Consider the following 17,623-nt stretch of genomic DNA (forward strand, 5'->3'; position numbering starts at 1 on the left):
CTGCACTGGCTCACGGTGGAGTACAGGGTCAGATTTAAGGTGCTGGTTTTGACCTTTAAAGCCCTTCACGGCCTAGGACCCTCGTACCTACGGGACCGCCTCTCCCGGTATGCCCCACGGAGAGCCTCAAGGTCCATAAATAGCAACACCCTAGTGGTCCCGGGCCCTAAGGAAGTTAGATTAGCTTCAGCTAGAGCCAGGGCCTTTTCAACACTGGCTCTGGCCTGGTGGAACGCTCTGCCTCATGAGACCAGGGCCCTGCGGGATCTGATTTCTTTCCACGGGGCCTGTAAGACAGAGTTGTTCCACCTGGCCTTTGGCTTAGAACCAGTTTGGCTCCCTCCCCCTCTTTCTTTTTCCTTTTTCCTTTCTCCTCCTGTGATGAGGCTGCATTTTAATTTTAATGTTGTATTTTAATCTTGTTTTTAAGTAGTATTCATTCAACTTGTTTTTATTATTGCTTGTTAGCCGCCCTGAGCCGCACACTAAGCCCGGTTACCTCTTCAGCTTCCTGCACCTCCTCCTCCTCCTAGTCTTCTCCCTCGGACCACTCATCGTCATCTCACCACCAATTGCTGGGCTCTGAGCCTCCTTCCTTTGGAGGTTCCCCAGTTGCTTCTTCCCACCATTCTTCTGCATCCAATCAGTTCTAGCAGGTATGGGCTTGGAGTAGATACCCCAGGCCCCCACACTTTTTGCCCTTGACAGTTCTGGCTAAATGCCTGAAAAGTTCTCTTCCCTGCCCCTTAAATGGTGACAAATAGCACCTCAGGACGATTCTTTAAAAACTGATTTACAAACTGGGGGCGAGGGAAAAGGGAGAAAGAGAATAATGAGTTGTTTTCAAAGATTTATGCCTAGCAAGTTTCCATCTCTTCTGGATAAGAATCTTGCTTGGCAACTGCAAATAATTGGAATCTGTAAGGCTGCGTGTTATGTGTCTAGAAGAAAGTATTTGACCCCTGTTGCCACACACGGAAATATAGAGAGAGGAGCCATAGCTCAGCGGGAGAGCACCTGCTTTGCATGCAAAAGGTCCCGGGTGCAAAGCCCTTTGTCTCTAGGTAGGACTGGGAACATCCCCAGTGTGAAACCTTGGGGAGCTACTGTCAGTTAGTGTCAGCAGTACTGGGCTGAATGGACACTAGATGGGTGATTGGCTCAATGGGTATGGTAAACCTGCGGCCGACTGTTAACAACTGCAATTAGTCCAACAGGAAAAAGCAAGGAATAGTATGCAGGTGACCAAAAATAGCATTAGCATGTGTAATGAGAGAAGAATCCAATATCTCTATTCAGACCAGGTCTCTCCAAAATGATCTAGAATCATTTTAGCAGTGAGCCTGCTGCAATGGCATACTCACCATGCTGCATTTTGGGTGACCTCTCTTTGGTAGAGCCTAAAAGGAAATGTTTCTAGTTTGCAGTGTAGTAATTGGCGGACTCTTACGTCACTCAAGAAGCCATATGTTGCACCCTCCTTGAAGCAAGGCTGTGCAGAGTGCTGATTGGTGGCCTTTGTGACATTTGCAAAGCCGCATTGCTGCCCCTTATTCCCTTCTTGGAGCAGTTTTTAAAATCCCCCCTGCCAGCATTTAAGCAGTGAAACATGCAAGCAAATGCTTGAAAACAAAACAGAAAGCTTGACTGAAGCATCAGAGCAGAGATGACAGTCATAGATCAGGAAGCTATAGAAATGTGAAGGTGTTGCCTGCGGCTGATAAGAAATGAGACCCCAACACATTATTTTGTGTTAACTCACCTCTACTCTGTATTTACTCAAGACAGGTCTGATGTTGGCTGGGACTGGGTAGATCATACTGGCATCTGCAGGATCCACAGGTGGGAGGTTTTCAGGGCCGGAATCGGAGATCTGCAAAATGAAGCCACCTCAATGTTTTACTATTTAGATATGCTGCTTTTAAGGAAAAGTAAGACCCTACAAAGATTCCCCAGCAATTTTCACTGCAAGCCAAAAAGAGAGAGGTTAAGGTCAAGTACCCCTGGATGGTTAAGTCCAGTCAAAGGCGACTATGGGGTTGCAGCGATCATCTTGCTTTCAGAACGAGGGAGCCAGCGTTTGTCCACAGACAGCTTTCCGGGTCATATGGCCAGCATGACTAAACTGCTACTGGCGCACGGAAATGCCGTTTACCCTCCCGCCATAGCAGTACCTATTTATCTACTTGCACTGGCATGCTTTCGAACTGCTAGGTTGGCAGAAGCTGGGACAGAGCAATGGGAGCTCACCCCGTCACAGGGATTCGAACCACCGATCTTCCAATCAGCAAGCCCAAGAGGCTCAGTGGTTTAGACCACAGTGCCACCCCATTGCACAAGTAGGCCAGATGGTTTATGAGAATCTGTGGCCATTTTCCCAGTTACCGGTATACTAATCGGAGCAGGTGTTGGAATATGCAGTAGAGAAGATGTGCCAGCTAAAAGATTATTACTAGTATTATGTCTGAAACCCTGGAGAGCGGTTGTCGCTCAGTGGAGACAATACTGAGCTACACGAAACAACGTTCTGAGTTGGTAGAGGACAGCTTCCTATGTTCCTAATTCTCAGAAACATACATTGTTTGACATAGTCATATTCTTCACAGGAGTCACAACAACGTTGCTGAAATTCACACCTACGGTTCTTAAGGCTAATTTGGAGTCGTTTGCTGTGTCTGGCTTATTCCAAACATCTCCTCCCATCTGCTGAACAGTAAAGATTCCTGGTTCTTTTGGGCTTTCCACTGGCATTTACGGTAGCTAAAATTAGAAACACACTTTGGAAGTGCAACAAAACAGAAAGGCTTTAGAGAGCCGTTTTGCTGTACACAAAGCCATTCATTGCATATAAGAAGTTCTATGGAAAGCTCTTCTGTGTTATTGAATTACCCAAATCAAGTGGTTGGAGCCAATAACTGAGAAAGGGAAATTAATTCATTGGCTGATGCAATGGTTTCAAGTAGTTTGCATTGCTCAGCCCACCAGCACCAAATCCAAATTTCTCTACAGAATTTGGGATGTAACCACCTAAGAGCCAGCTAATTCTGATTTGGCCCCATCCTCCTCCATACTGAGTCCTTTGATAGCAACACTGAGACTAAGGAGAAGGACGCCGACAGCCAGTACCAACTCCGTGGACAAAAAGTAAGTAAGATGGCAGGCAGCTGGGGACTGAATAAAGGAACATGAAGGATGATGGGGAAAGCCCCATTCACTCTAATGGACCAGGCCCAACTGCGTACTTATTGTTGCCATCCATCTGTCTTGAGACACAATGGGGGGCGCCTCAGGGGGTGAAGCCAAACCCCCTTATCAGCACACTGCATAAAGCCCTGGGTGGCCCGACAAGACCCTCTCAGCCTCACAGGTGTGGTTCAAAGGAAAGCAGAGTAGTAATAGTAGTAGTAGTAATAGTATTTCCTTATTATTTATACCCCGCCCATCTGGCTGGGTTTCCCCAGTCACTCTGGGCAGCTTCCAACAAAATATTAAAAATACAATAAAACATCAAACATTAAAAAAATTCCCTAAACAGGGCTGCCTTCAGATGTCTTCTAAAAGTCAGAGAGTTGTTTATTTCCTTGATATCTGATGGGAGGGTGTTCCACAGGGCGGGTGCCACTACCAAGAAGGCCCTCTGCCTGGTTCCCTGTAACCTCACTTCTCGCAGGGAGGGAACTGCCAGGAGGCCCTCAGACATGGACCTCAGTGTCCGGGCTGAACGATGGGGGAGGAGACGCTCCTTCAGGTATACTGGGCCGAGGCCGTTTAGGGCACCAGGTTGGCTGCAGAGTTGCTGAAAGGAGGCGTACAAGACGCCATCCAACCGTTTTAGGGACCCCACTCTGGATTTGTGTAGGGTTTACTCCTTAGCCGTTTCTTCTCCTGAAGATACCCTGCAAGGCAACAGAGTTCTCCTTCTCCTCGATGGGCTACCTTCCCAGGTTGACGAGTCCCATCTGCCCCTCACTTCTCTCTACAGCAGAAACCATTTTCTTGACCGTTGGACCCACAATTGGTCTCGTCTGCTGAATCTGCCAGAACTTGTCTTCGTACTGAGGGTTTGAGACCCATCAGCTACCCTCACCTGGTTTAGCTGGCCAGTCAAAGCCGTTCCCAGAGTCTGGCTGCTGTCACATGTTGACAGCATCTAGGAGCCACAGGTGAGAGCTGAGTGCAGGAGTGAGGACCAAAGGTGGACAAACTACCCCAGAAAGAGCATGACATGTCCCCCAGCAGAGGTACTACACCTTCCCTAACACCCCATACATGCGTACTGGTCCACTGTGATTGTCTCACATTAAATTTTAGTTTTCTGAGGGAGCAGCCTGATTCAGACAGTCATTACCAATACAGGTCCATTATGAGGCGGAAGAGTTTTTCACAAGGTAGCTACAGGGTAATCACATCCATCCATTGGCAGAGTCATAATATAATTACTGCCGCTCACAAATGAAAGGTTATTCAAAGTTCTTCGCAGCGACGAAGCTAAATTATTTCTCTTGGAAAGGTCAAGCCACGGAGGGGCAATCTTGGGGGACATATAAAGTTTGCACCTTTTGTTTCTATCAAATGAGTGCCACCTGTTTTTTATGGACTCAGATCAACCATAGGGGAGTGTTTATGCTGAAGAAGAGAAGTTGCGTTTAATGCCTTGCCGAAGCACAGAAAAGCCTTGTCTAAATATACTGGTGAGCTGCGGAAATATGGAGAGCAGTGAGAGTTATAAGATGATTTACTGTCCTCTATATATAGAACAGTCGGCACTGAGCAGAATTCTAAAGCAGTTGTAGGTAAAACAGAGGAAAAGGGAAGTTTTTATATGTAACGCTGTACTGTTTTTAACACTGGTTGGGAGCCGCCCAGAGTGGCTGGGGAAACTCAGCCAGATGGGTAGGCTATAAATAATAAATTATTATTATTATTATTATTATTATTATTATTATTATTATTATTATTAAGGCCTTCCTGACTTTTGCAAACAGATAAAGCTGATACTAATAAATCTCCAGGGACAGGTAAATCAGTCTGTCTCCGGGCCCTGACACTTTAATACACATTAATCCATAAATCTGTTCAATCCCATTTTCACATTAATCTTCATTTGTGCAAAAAATGCTTTTAAATGCATATTTAAATATGCATCTACATGCTGTCACCCTGCAAATATGCATTTTTAAATGTAATTTGATACCTTTTTTTAAAAAAGTTGAGAACTACATCAGAACTAGGGTTGGAAGAGAATTTATTCAGTCTGCATTTTAAAGTGAAATGACCTAACTTGCTGGTCCCAGATTTATATATGGATTGGAAGGCTGGTGCCAATCAGATTATGCACGTCTTCAAATTTTGCAATACTTCTAAAATTGTGTCTACAAATGCATCAAAAACATTAAAAATCACATATTTTAGAAGAACGCGTGCATAATACATGCTTTAGGTGAAAGTGTGTACAATTAAAGTGTGATTAAAACAAAATAATCACAAAAATATGAGACACCATATTTTCTTCTGCTGAGGTAGCAAAATGTCTTGGGCCAGCCCAGCATCAGCCCCAGCCTTTATGACCAATAGTCAGGGAAGATTGGAATTGTAGTCCCCAGTCTCTGGATTGCAACACATTATATAGCCTGGTTTTACGAAAACAGAAGATCTTGTGGTTGGAAAAGGTTCCAATTTCTGAAGAAGTCCTCCCCACCAGTCAGTTTTCTCATGAGCAAGCAATCCTCTCTATTACTTCAGGTGGTAGCTGAGTTTTTGCACTTATTACCCTGGTTCGCACAATTTGCTAACCCTTGGTCAGCATTCACATTAACCATAGTTAAGAAACCATAGGTAAAGCTAAAACATCTTAAACCCTGGCCTATTACGCAACAGAATAGTTAAAAGTGCCAGTGAGCGCAAGTGAGCCTTGAAAGTGGCTTGAATATTTTGCTGTTCTTCACTCACAACTCTGTAGCTTTTGGGTGGCTCCTTAATTCACACGCAATGCTAAGCTTTGGTTCAGAGTCACTAAATAGCATAAACCAACCACAAACCTTGGTTCACGTGCAAATTTTAACCACAGTTAGTAAATCATAGTTAGGCTGCTGAGCTGGGTTCACACTCAACACTAAACCATGGTTTATTGAACCATGGCTAACAAACTGTGGTTTAGCATTATGTGTGAACCATGCATATATACACAAAGCAGCAGCAGTAGAATACTTTGAAAGGGTGAGGAGACACAGGAAGGGATAGCTTTCATCTCCTTGTCCCAGCAAAAAGAAAAACCACACACACACAAACAAACAAACAAACAAACAACAGCAGCCCTGTGTTGCAAATGCACCATACTGCGTATCATCCTGCCTTGGTTGTTTTCAGACATTCACCTATAAAAAAACATGGATAAGAATATTTGTTGAAGCTTACCTGCAGCAATTCAAATGCAGCAAGGAGGTCCCCTCCAGAAATATTCCCAAAGTACACTGGGTGGTAACTAAGTTTAGGCGGCTCGTATTTCTGACCAGCCAATGTTGTCACAGGAGCAGCAACGGTAGAACCAATATATTCTGATTTACCCTAGACGTTTTTTAAAAAAGAGAGACTTAGCAGAACGTCATTTATCTTCACATTGTGCCGTTCATACAAAACCACCCCTACAACCAGAGTTTGGGATATGCAGAAGATCACGTCCACACCATGTATGCAAAGCACATTCAACACGCATGGTGTCACCCAAAGAATCATGGAAACTATAGTTTACCCCTCACAGTTTCCATCACCTTTCATGAACTACAGCCCCCAGGATTCATTGGGATACAGCCATGTTCTGTAAAAATGCTTTAAATGCTTGGTGTGTCTTTAGTGACCCAGCAGATATCATGCTACAAGCTGTGCTCTGTTTTGGAGAGCTGATCACAAAGAAAGTAGGAATGGGGACCTTAAAAAAAAACCCCAAAAAACCTGTCATGGGGTACCATGCCCTGGGAGCAATCCACCAGGGCCCTTATACCAGAGCTGAAAGAAGATGAGGGCACTCCTTTTTGCTCTGACATATTCTTCTCCCTCCCATTCCCCTTTCAGAAGGCTGCCATGGCAAAGACAGGTCACTCTGTCACTCAGAATTGTCAGCTGAGGGTTGCAGAAGGCTTCCCACCCCGTTGTTCCAGCCATTTCAGCTTTCCCCCTTCTTCCTCTAAGTTGCCACATGAAATTCAGCTGAGAGCAACAGACTCCCCACCTCTGCTCTAGAGCAGGCGTCCTCAACCTCGGCCCTCCAGATGTTTTTGGCCTACAACTCCCATGATCCCTATCTAGCAGGACAAGTGGTCAGGGATGTTGGGAATTGTAGTCTCAAAACACCTGGAGGACCGAGGTTGAGGAAGCCTGCTAGACTTGAGTGGTCTAACACATGGTCTAGGGGCAACATGCAGTGCCTTTTTAGGTGGTCCTGGACAACATTTGATACCTTCCTCACCCTCTGCAGCCCTCCCAGATTTGCTCCTGTTACCCCAGAAAAGGAGACCAGTGTTTCTGAAATCAAAAGTTGGCAACCTTTGTAATGGAAGAGGACACTGTTTCTTTTCTTAGCCCTTCCTACATGTTGGACGGAAGTGGGATAAATTACGTAACACAAACACAGAGCTATGCATAATTTCCATTGGGAGGAAGGGCAAGATGTAAATGGAATAAATGATAAATTATAATTTGTCCAGGCATCCAATGCATCACTGCACTCTATTAAAAAAGGACAGTTCGTTCAAACCTTTGAACGATCAGCGTCATTTGCCATGTAAGCAAATGTAATACAGGGGCTCAGGGCTAGATTTAACTAAATACTTGCACTTGTGGGAGCCAGCTCAATGGATCCCACTGGTGCAACAAGGATTGCCCCTCTTCTCTGCCCCCAACTCCCCAATCAGTTTTGGGGGTGGTTAATCAGGAGACCACCACCTCCTAACACCATGTGGAGAGATGAGAAGGGAGATCATTCCACCAGGCAAGCAGAAATCGGGTCCACTTCCTGGTGGGACCAGATTGCGGTCTGGCCATCTAGCCACTCCCCTCAGCATCAAGGTGGGGGAGACCCTGGCCACTTCAGGTTGCCAGGCGGCCGATCAGGTCGCTTGGGGGCGTGGCCAGGGACGATTTAAGCCATGGTGCGATTCTTAGGCTTCCTCTTTCAGCCTCACACCATGGATCTCCTGCCTTCCCACCCTTTCTTCAGGTTGTGTCATTGGCCTTGCTATGGACTTCGCTTGGTTGCCATCAAGGGGCCTGGTAGGACTTTTTCTACTTGGTAAATTGGCACCAGCCACTTGGTTTTCACCTACCTCGTAGCAATCGTCACAACTTTGTAAGGTTTGGCGGTTAGGCACTGGAATTGCGATGTGTGGGGGAGCGGAGGTGCAGCCATCACCTGCCCCTCCATGCTTAAAGGTTTTCCATTAAAGGAATCTGGGGGTGTGGATCTCGTCCAAAGCCGGGGGAAGGGCTAGGGCCATGCCATGACCGCAGTGGGAACCCGAGGGATGCTTGAGTCGATTTGCATCAGCAGGGCTCCCCCTACTGGTGGTTTACCCTTACCAGACTTCCTGCAAGGCGGGCAGAAGTCAAATATGGTCTGTTGATGCCAATGCCTAAGCCAATATCGCTCACATTCTGTATGCAGCAATAAAGTTGTGGCCTAAAATTCTGTGTCCTTGTCTCTTTATTCTCCTGGGGGTGGCTTGGGGGCCTTGAAACGCAAATCCTTGCACTAATTCAGCATCTCCTTAGCACTACTCTGAATTCCACCCATATTAAGGTTGAAACAAACAAACAAACAAACAAACAAACAAACAAACAAACAAGGTGGAGAAAATCATATTTACCACTGCATCATCATCGTAGAGCTCTACGACGATCACTGGGGGGAATTCAGCAATTTCTTTTCCATCCCCGTGAAGCACAATATTATTAAACAGCAGCATTTGATTCCAAGTTGGAGACAAAGTTTGTTGTATGATCTAATGGTGGGGGGAAAGTAGTGCATTAGAGTAGACAAGACTCCTGCCCCTTAGATGAGTTCTCTTGGGACATTCTATTTGTGCTATGGAATAATATGCATATTTACACACAGATTTCATATATATATTCATAATTCATTTGGCTATATTTTGAGCAATTGATTTAATTTCATTTATGAATCACTTGCCATGAAACTCTCCAAAATGATTCAACAATAAAAACAGATGCCAACTACAGGAGGCATGGCTTCAGGACCACAGACAGCTCCAAGCAAGCAACTTGCTCTGACAGTGGTTGGGAGCAGATATCACCACCAGAGTGCTATGGAGATGTCCACACACACACACACACACACACACACACCAGTGTGTTTCACAGCTCTTTAACCCCTGCAGCTGTTCACATCAGCACAGCTTCATTAGTGTCAGATCCATTTCTCTTTGTGTGCGCACACCAGGGGGGGCGTCGACACGACAGGGATGTCGTTACCCTACGCACACCCTGGCTAGAGACGAATTTGGAATGGATTAAGGACTCCAATCAGTGTGAAACTGGTTTGAGAAACAACACATCAAACAGTAGTATTTCATAACAATGTACGTGATATGTAAGTATTTTGGTTAGTGCTCTGTGAACGTGGATCAAAAGCTTGGCACTGTAAATGAGTGAACAATAAACAGGAGTCCTTCTGGTGCAGTGCAGCACATGTGCTCTACAAATGAGCTGTGTTTGCTCTGATGTTCCTCCTTTTAAGCATCCCTTTAACTGGTATGACAGCAAACACTGAAGATATATTTTGAGGATAAAAATGTACTGAAACCGGGGGTGGGAATCACTTCAATAAAATTTTCTGGAATGCCCTTATATAGAAATGAGGATTCTCCAGCAATTACTTATTCTTTATTGGAGCTCATGTACCATCATAAAAACAATTTCAGGTGCAGCCTAGAATCTATTGCCTACAGAAAGCATTACTGGCACATATAAAGTCTGACATTCTCCAAGATTTACAGAGCAAATGTTTATATGCCTACTCAGAGGTAAGTCCAATTTATTTCCATGTGATTTGCAGCCAGATAATCATGTACAGGATTGCAGCCTTACAATACTGTAGAAGAGAAAAATAAGGAGGGGACATGGTGTACGTTTATAATGTTATGGATGGTGTGAATGGATAGGGAGACATGCTCATAAAATGCTAAAAACCTGTAGTCTGGTCACCTAATGAAATCAACTGGCAGTAGATTCAGGACAGACAAAACAAAACGCTTTTTGCATGCACACAATTTATCAGGTTCCCTGCCGTAAGAATGCAGTGATGGCTATTGCCTCAGATGGCTTGAAAGGGGGATTAGACAATTTTATTTGAGTCTATATCCCAGTCTATCCCATGGGTTCAAAGCAGCTTTGTCAAATTTATTTGAGTCTATATCGCACTGTGTCCCATAAGCTCAGACCAGCTTGCAGCGGTTTTTCTAAATGTTAATAGCCTCGTGCCCTAGGGGCTCACAATCTAAGGCAATCGGATGGATTGAGCGATAAAAGAGGCCAAACAAATTGACAATGAAATTGTCATGAACCCACTCCCCATCCACCAGGGATCTAGGCACAGAATCGGAGGCTGCAGGGTCTGGGTCTGGGTCAGGGCTCAGAGCTGATGGTGGTAGACAGGGAGCCCACTGCACCTGAGATGGTTAGATAAGAACTCTCAGAAGAACTCCCTAGACCAGCGATGGCCAACAGGTAGATCGCAATCTACTGGTAGATCGTGGGTGCCTGTGGTAGATCGCGGTAGATCACGGGACCCCTTCCACCACCCCAAAAAAACAATTTTGAGCTCCCCAAAAAAGCCCAACAACTTTGATCAATCCAGTGAGTAGATAATCACCACCAGCTTTTTTATAGCGGGGGTAGATTGCAGTCTCTTGGAAGTTGGACAAGCCTGCCCTAGACCACCAGGGCCTATATAGAGTCAAGCCTAGTCCCACATGGACACCCTCCCTTGAGCCTGACGAATCAGATGCTTCTTGCCACACATCATAGTCTGGCAGCGCTGGGAGTGCATCAGGAGGGAGACTATGGGATGAAGGAGGAATGCCTGCATTCAGCTCAGAGGCTTTCCCCTTTATGGCTCTGAAGGCGGTAGAAGCAGGTCTCAGTCTGCTCCAAACCTTTGCGGAAGTGGCTTGCTTGGAGCTATCCATGGTACTGCAGCCTTGCCTCCAGCCTTGCTGATTTCCTGGTGGGCTCCAGCATCAGACCAGAGCATGATCAATATAGTAAATGTAAAATCTAGTGGTTTTTGTGGTTTTTAAAAAATTAAAACAACAACAACCCTGAGCTGAAACCAGCAATAACCCTGGGATAGGCAAGACACTGCCTTCCAGGGGTAGTTAGCTTCCAAATTCCATCAGCTTCACCACTATGGCTGCCTTGTGATCCTCAGGTGAAGGGTGGGATAGAATCTTAGAATCACAGAATTGCAGAGTTAGAAGGGACCGGCGAGGGTCATCCAGTCCAACCCCCCACAATGCAGGAATCTTTTTTCCCAATGTACGACTGGATACCACAACCCTGAGATTAAGAGTGACTCTTGCTCTGCTGCCTGAGCTATTCAAAACAGTATAGAAATTTAATAAGTTAACTAACTAACTAACTAACTAACTAACTAACTAACTAACTAACAGACTTGGGGTGCTCACATGCTCATTTTGACATATCTCCAATTAAAAGGAGTAACCAGACAAGGGGAAACCCTAGTTAAGAACTTAGAAAGCCAATTCCAACCAGTCAGACTAGACAGCACTAAGCCAGAAGGGGTAACTGGCCTATGACTTAGTGGGAGGTAGCTTTCTGGTGTTTTACTCACCACAGGGAACCAGGCAAACAATGATTTACAAACTACATCTTCCTTTACCTACTCAGCACACACTGGGAGATGACCTCTGTGCTGGAAAAAAAAATGCTATTTGTGCTTATAAATACTTCCGTTTCTTGTACCACCGGCCTCTCTTCCTCTCGCTCTTACCTTCGTGGTCTGGCAGTGCGAAACAAACGTGACTTTGGCAAAGGGATCAGAAAGCCCACTGCTGTCGGCTGCGATAAGACCCCTGGCCTGATACATGTGAACTCTCAGCTGGAAAACATTCTTGGCTGTGTAAACACAACAGAAAGAAGGAAAGTTATCACCGTGGAGAGGGATCAAAGTGGTCCATCCTGCAAGTTCATCTTCAGGTAGGACTGGGAGAGACTCCTGCCTGAAACCCAGGAGAGCAGCTGCCAATCAGTGTAGACAATCCTGAGAAATCTGCACCCAGTCATCTTATTCAGTATAAGGTACCGTATTTTTCGCTCTATAGGGTACACTTTTCCCCCTCCAAAAATGAAGGGGAAATGTGTGTGTGTGTCCTATGGAGCGAATGCAGGCTCCTTGGCTTCAGCGATAGCAACGGGAAACCTCCGAAGTGCAGAGGGAGCGCTCCCTTCGTGCTCCAGAGGCTTTGCATTGCATTCGCACCGACCCCTCTCGCTCTCCAGGCTTCAGGCAGCTATCTGCAAGCCTTCGGAGCGCAGCAGGAGTTCCCCCCACACTCCAAAGGCTTGCAGATAGCAGCCTGAAGCCTGAAGCCCGGGGAGCGCAGCGCCAACTCCCGCTGCGCTCCCTGGGCATCAGGCAGCTATCCGCAAGCTCCGGGAGCGACAGCAAGGCTGTGCGCAACCTTACCGCCACTCCCAGACCTGTTCCCCCACCCCAGCCCCGCGGCTAAAAATGAAGCCAAGACAGCGAGCGGGATCCATCCCGCTCGCTGTCTTGACTTCTGCCAAAGCCGCGTGCAGCCTCTCCTGGCTGGAGAGGTTACGCACGGCTAAAGTGGAAGCCAAGACAGCCAGCGGGATGAATGAAAATATATATATATATATATTCCTTTATTTCCCCCCCTAAAAACTAGGTGTGTCCTATAGTCCAGTGCACCCTATGGAGCGAAAAATACGGTAGTTTCCCGTGTTCCAATATTTCCTAACAAAGCCAAGTTCATCATGTCAGCTCGAAATCACTGACCAGCTTCCCTGAGTCACTTTTTGCTTGTGAACCCACTTGCGATTTTTTATTATTATTGTCAGTGGCAGGGACAAAAAGCACCCCAATGGCAAAATAAAAATAAAAATAAATCAATAAATTCCTCTTTCTTTGCCCCAGGTCTTTTTCATTTACAGAACAAAAATAATAAATGGCTGCAATTTAGGGACATTGTATACTAGTGCGTCTGGGCAGGGGGGCAATATCCTAGAAGGACTGTGTTGCAGGTCTATTTCTGTGTAAATTCTGCAATGAAAAGTGCCACTCAGGTAGATTTTAACCCCACAGGTTGTAGTTTGTGAAGGCAAGAGCAGGATAGTACTGAGATAGGTGCTCCTTTAGACTTCCAAATGTTTGCATTTCCATCAACCCCAATCTTTGGCCATGCTGGTTGGGGCTGATGGCAGCTGTAGACCAAAATAAATGGAGGGCACCAGCTTGGGGGAAGGCTAGACAGGCACATACAACCCCTGTCTGTGTTTGATTAAACTTACAGGCTAGCCACTGGTTTTCCTAGCTTGGCCTCCCTCTCAAAGCTGCCCCATCAAATCAAAGAAGGGATCAAGTCACTAGGTGCATATATATTTTTTAATTACGTATTTTGTGTTTTTTATATTGTAATTTTATGTTGTGAACCATCCTGAGGTCTACAGATAGAGGGTGGTATTATCATCACCACCATCACCATCCTCAGCAAACTAATTCACCCACCACCACTGCAGGAATGTAGGAAAGGAGGCATGACCTAAGGATTACATATGAACCCAATATATCAAACATATGTTGGAAATGTAAAGAAAAGGAAGGGACCTTTTATCATATGTGGTGGGAATGTAGAGAAATTTTAAAATTTTGGGAAATGATATATAATGAATTGAAGAAAATGTTTAAAATGACATTTGTAAAAAAAACCAGAAGCATTTTTGTTAGGGATTGTAGGACAAGACCTGCCAAGGAAAACAAAGAACTTATTCATGTATGTTACAACAGTGGCAAGAGTCTTGATAGCACAAGGATGGAAGAACGAGGAAATCCCGACAAAAGATCAGTGGCAAGAGAAGTTGATGAACTACGCAGAAGTGGCTAAACTGACATACAAGCTGAGATAAGGACAACTGTGACTTCAAAGAAGAATGGGAACTTTTTACAAATTACTTAAAAAGACAACAAAATCAGTTGGACTCCTTGGCAGGTTTTGAATAAACATACACAAATTTAGTGATTGATAACATGGTAGATAGATAATATAAGAATTGAAACAATTTTATAATATGCAGAGAATAACATGTGCTGAGAAATCAGAGAGGGGAGCTGAGGGAAATCTTGGGGGGAGAGGGAGGGTTTGATGGGGAATGGGGGAAAAGGGGGGAATAATGAATATGATATGTTTTGATATACTGTTATGTTGAAATTGTTAATGAATTTTTTTTAAAAAAACATATGAACCCAATATATGATTTTTTTAAAAAAAAAATAACGACAACCAAACAACCCTGGCTGAGTATAAGGCAGCTTCCTATGGCACTATGTTCCTACATTTAAAGAATGTCTTACTTCTGTAAACCAGGCTAACAGGTGGAGGGCTGCCGTGATGTCCTGAGCTTGCTCCCAAAGGTGTTTCTGTTTCATATCCAATAGGCAAGTTGTCCAAAATTGTGTGCGCATATTTGGCAGAGCCAAGCCACAGGTAAGTGTCGACTTTTCCGTGAACGTTCCAGCCAGGAGGCCGTTTCCCTGGCAACTTAAAGTAAAAAAAAGTGTCCAGAAGGTCAAGTTTGTTTGTTTATCAAGAGGCATTCTTCCAAAAATCACAGACCAGGGTGCAATATATAATTATATAACACAAATTACATACAATCCTATTTAAACCATCAGAAGGAGGAGAGGGACAGCTAAAACAGCAGAGGAGCTGCCAAACTCTTAAATAATTGCAGGGTGGGCTACATGCTCCAAGGATGAAATATTTGAAACCTGGGTAAGCCCTCAGTGCTATGGAATTGCCCGTTTCCTCATCTAGGCTGCATAGACACCAAACATTTAAAGTATATCTGAAACACACACCGCTGTGAAGGGTCCCAAGAACTGTAGTTTACCCCTCACAGAGCTACATTTCCCAGCACCATTAACCAGCGGCGTAGCGTGAGTTGTCAGCACCTGGGGCAACGCAAGTAATTTGCGCCCCCTAACCCGGGGCAAGGCAAGTAATTTGCGCCCCCCCAACCCCTAACCTGCGAGTTGCCGCGCAAACAACGCTGCTTGCCCGGAGGAGGATGGAGGCAGAAGCAGCCGCCGCCTGTGGCTGGGCCGAGGGGATGGCGGCGGCGGCAGGGTGCAGAGGCTGCCCGTGCCTGGCCAGGCGTCGGTGGCGGCGTCGGCGCTGCTGCAGCGGCTGCTCCTCCTGCGAGCAGTGAGCGGAGCGCAGCCACAGCGACGGTGGGGGGCGCGCGCGCTAGGGCGCAAGGCTGGCGGTGGCGGCGGGGAGCCCGGCGGAGGAAGGAACTTGTCCCTTCCCTCTGGACTCGCCCCCCCCCCAGATGTTGCGCCCGGTGCGGTCGGCACCCCTGGCACCCCCCACGCTACGCCACTGCCATTAACAAACTACAGTTTCAAGGAGTTGGGGAAGTGGGAAGTACCGTATTTTTCGCTCTATAAGATGCACCAGACCACAAGACGCACCTGGTTTTTGGAGGAGGAAAACAAGAAAAAAAATATTCTGAATCTCAGAAGCCAGAACAGCAAGAGGGATTGCTGCGCAGTGAAAGCAGCAATCCCTCTTGCTGTTCTGGCTTCTGGGATAGCTGCGCAGCCTGCATTCGCTCCATAAGATGCACACACATTTCCCCTTACTTTTTAGGAGGGAAAAAGTGGGTCTTATAGAGCAAAAAATACGGTACTTTAAATGTATGGTGTGTATTCAGCCTTTGTCACTGATCTCAAAAACCAGCTGTTCAGGGTGGGAGGATCCCTTGCTGATTCATGGCTGAATTTCTTCTTCTTTTAAAAAAGGAGTGGGTTGTTGCATAAATTTGTCTGGCAGTGTAGATGAGACACCAACAACAATGGCTGTCTCCTCATACGGTTGGGAGGGTCCCAGACTTACTTTCAAGAAGTGAGTTTTAATCTTCCCACAGTGCTTCCCTCTCTGGTCGGCCACCGGGGAGTAGAGCAAGTCTTTGGCTGGGATTCTCGCGTAGGCAACTCTTTTGTTGTTGCTCAGCATCCAGATGAAGACGTCGGGCACCGTGTGCTGAGGCTTGAAAAAAAGACAGGCATGTGATTTGAGCATCAGGAACACCATTAGGCTTGTGAAGAGCGTGCTTTCTCTGGGAGGTCAGCCATCTTTGATTGTGTGTCAATCAAGAAACAAGAGTCCATCTCCAACAAGTGCCCTTCTTTCTGTTTCCTTAAACCCCATCACCACCACTCCAAAAATTTCCTGCAGGATTAGAGAGGTTTGAAAAAACCTGGGAATGTGGCAAGAGAGGTTGTTGCTGTGTGGAAATGCTTGTAGCCTCTCTGATACAGTGGTACCTCAGGTTACAGACGCTTCAGGTTACAGGCACTTCAGGTTACAGACTCCGCTAACCCAGAAATAGTACCTCGGGTTAAGAACTTTGCTTCAGGATGAGAACAGAAATCTCACGTGCCGGCATGGCAGCAGTGGGAGGCCCCATTAGCTAAAGTGGTGCTTCAGGTTAAGAACAGTTTCAGGTTAAGAATGGACCTCCAGAACGAATTAAGTTCTTAACCCGAGGTACCACTGTCTCTCAGTGTAGCAGGATTTCCTCTTGTATGTGTTTGAAATAACAGTGAGGAGAAGAAGAAGAAGAGTTTGGATTTGATATCCCGCTTTATCACTACCCTAAGGAGTCTCAAAGCGGCTAACAATCTCCTTTCCCTTCTTCCCCCACAACAAACACTCTGTGAGGTGAGTGAGGCTGAGAGACTTCAGAGAAGTGTGACTGGCCCAAGGTCACCCAGCAGCTGCATGTGGAGTTGCGGGGAAGCGAACCCGGTTCACCAGATTACGAGTCCACTGCTCTTAACCACTATACCACACTGACTCTCAGGCCTTATCTGATTCCCCCTCCACACTCATAGAATCACGTAATTCTAGACCTGGGAGGTACCTCGAGGGTCATTTAGTCCAACCCCCTGCAATGCAGGAATCTCAGCTAAAGCATCCATGACAGATGGCCACCCAACCTCTGCTTAAAAACCTCCAAGGAGGGAGTCTATTCCACGGTTAAATCCAGCAACACAACAGTGGGAGCCTGGACACTGCACCCTTCCACACACACACACACACACACACACCCAATGCACATAGGAGCCTTCACACCAACAGAAAACAAACTGGAGTAATTACCTCATCGACTAAGAAACGGATCTTCCCAATGTAGTTCTGAGTCTCGCGCATCATTTCTTCGAGTGGAATCTTCTTCTTTTGCTGCTGGATGATTGTTTTGGCATCTTTGGACATCGCTTCCTATGACAACAAAGAGGCAGGGCGTTACTAAAGTCACCTACCCTGTCAGATTCATGCGAGAC

At 45.9% G+C, this 17,623-nt stretch overlaps 1 protein-coding gene across 2 annotated transcripts in view; it reads right to left on the reverse strand.

Annotated features, from left to right (window-relative positions):
* The window catches only part of FER1L6 (fer-1 like family member 6), a 120,438-nt gene that overhangs the window by 38,407 nt on the left and 64,408 nt on the right, over positions 1-17,623 (reverse strand). For both annotated transcript variants that reach the window (XM_083516484.1, XM_083516483.1), the window contains exons 17-23: positions 17,442-17,561; positions 16,173-16,325; positions 14,627-14,813; positions 12,023-12,147; positions 8,859-8,993; positions 6,415-6,564; positions 1,763-1,873 (exon numbers count right to left, since the gene is read on the reverse strand). In XM_083516484.1, coding sequence (XP_083372610.1) covers positions 1,763-1,873; positions 6,415-6,564; positions 8,859-8,993; positions 12,023-12,147; positions 14,627-14,813; positions 16,173-16,325; positions 17,442-17,561 — 981 coding nt within the window. The remainder of the gene's footprint in view (positions 1-1,762; positions 1,874-6,414; positions 6,565-8,858; positions 8,994-12,022; positions 12,148-14,626; positions 14,814-16,172; positions 16,326-17,441; positions 17,562-17,623) is intronic.

The sequence above is a fragment of the Podarcis liolepis genome (assembly GCF_965112155.1).
Source record: "Podarcis liolepis genome assembly, chromosome: 8".
NCBI classification, from domain to species: Eukaryota; Metazoa; Chordata; class Lepidosauria; order Squamata; family Lacertidae; genus Podarcis; species Podarcis liolepis.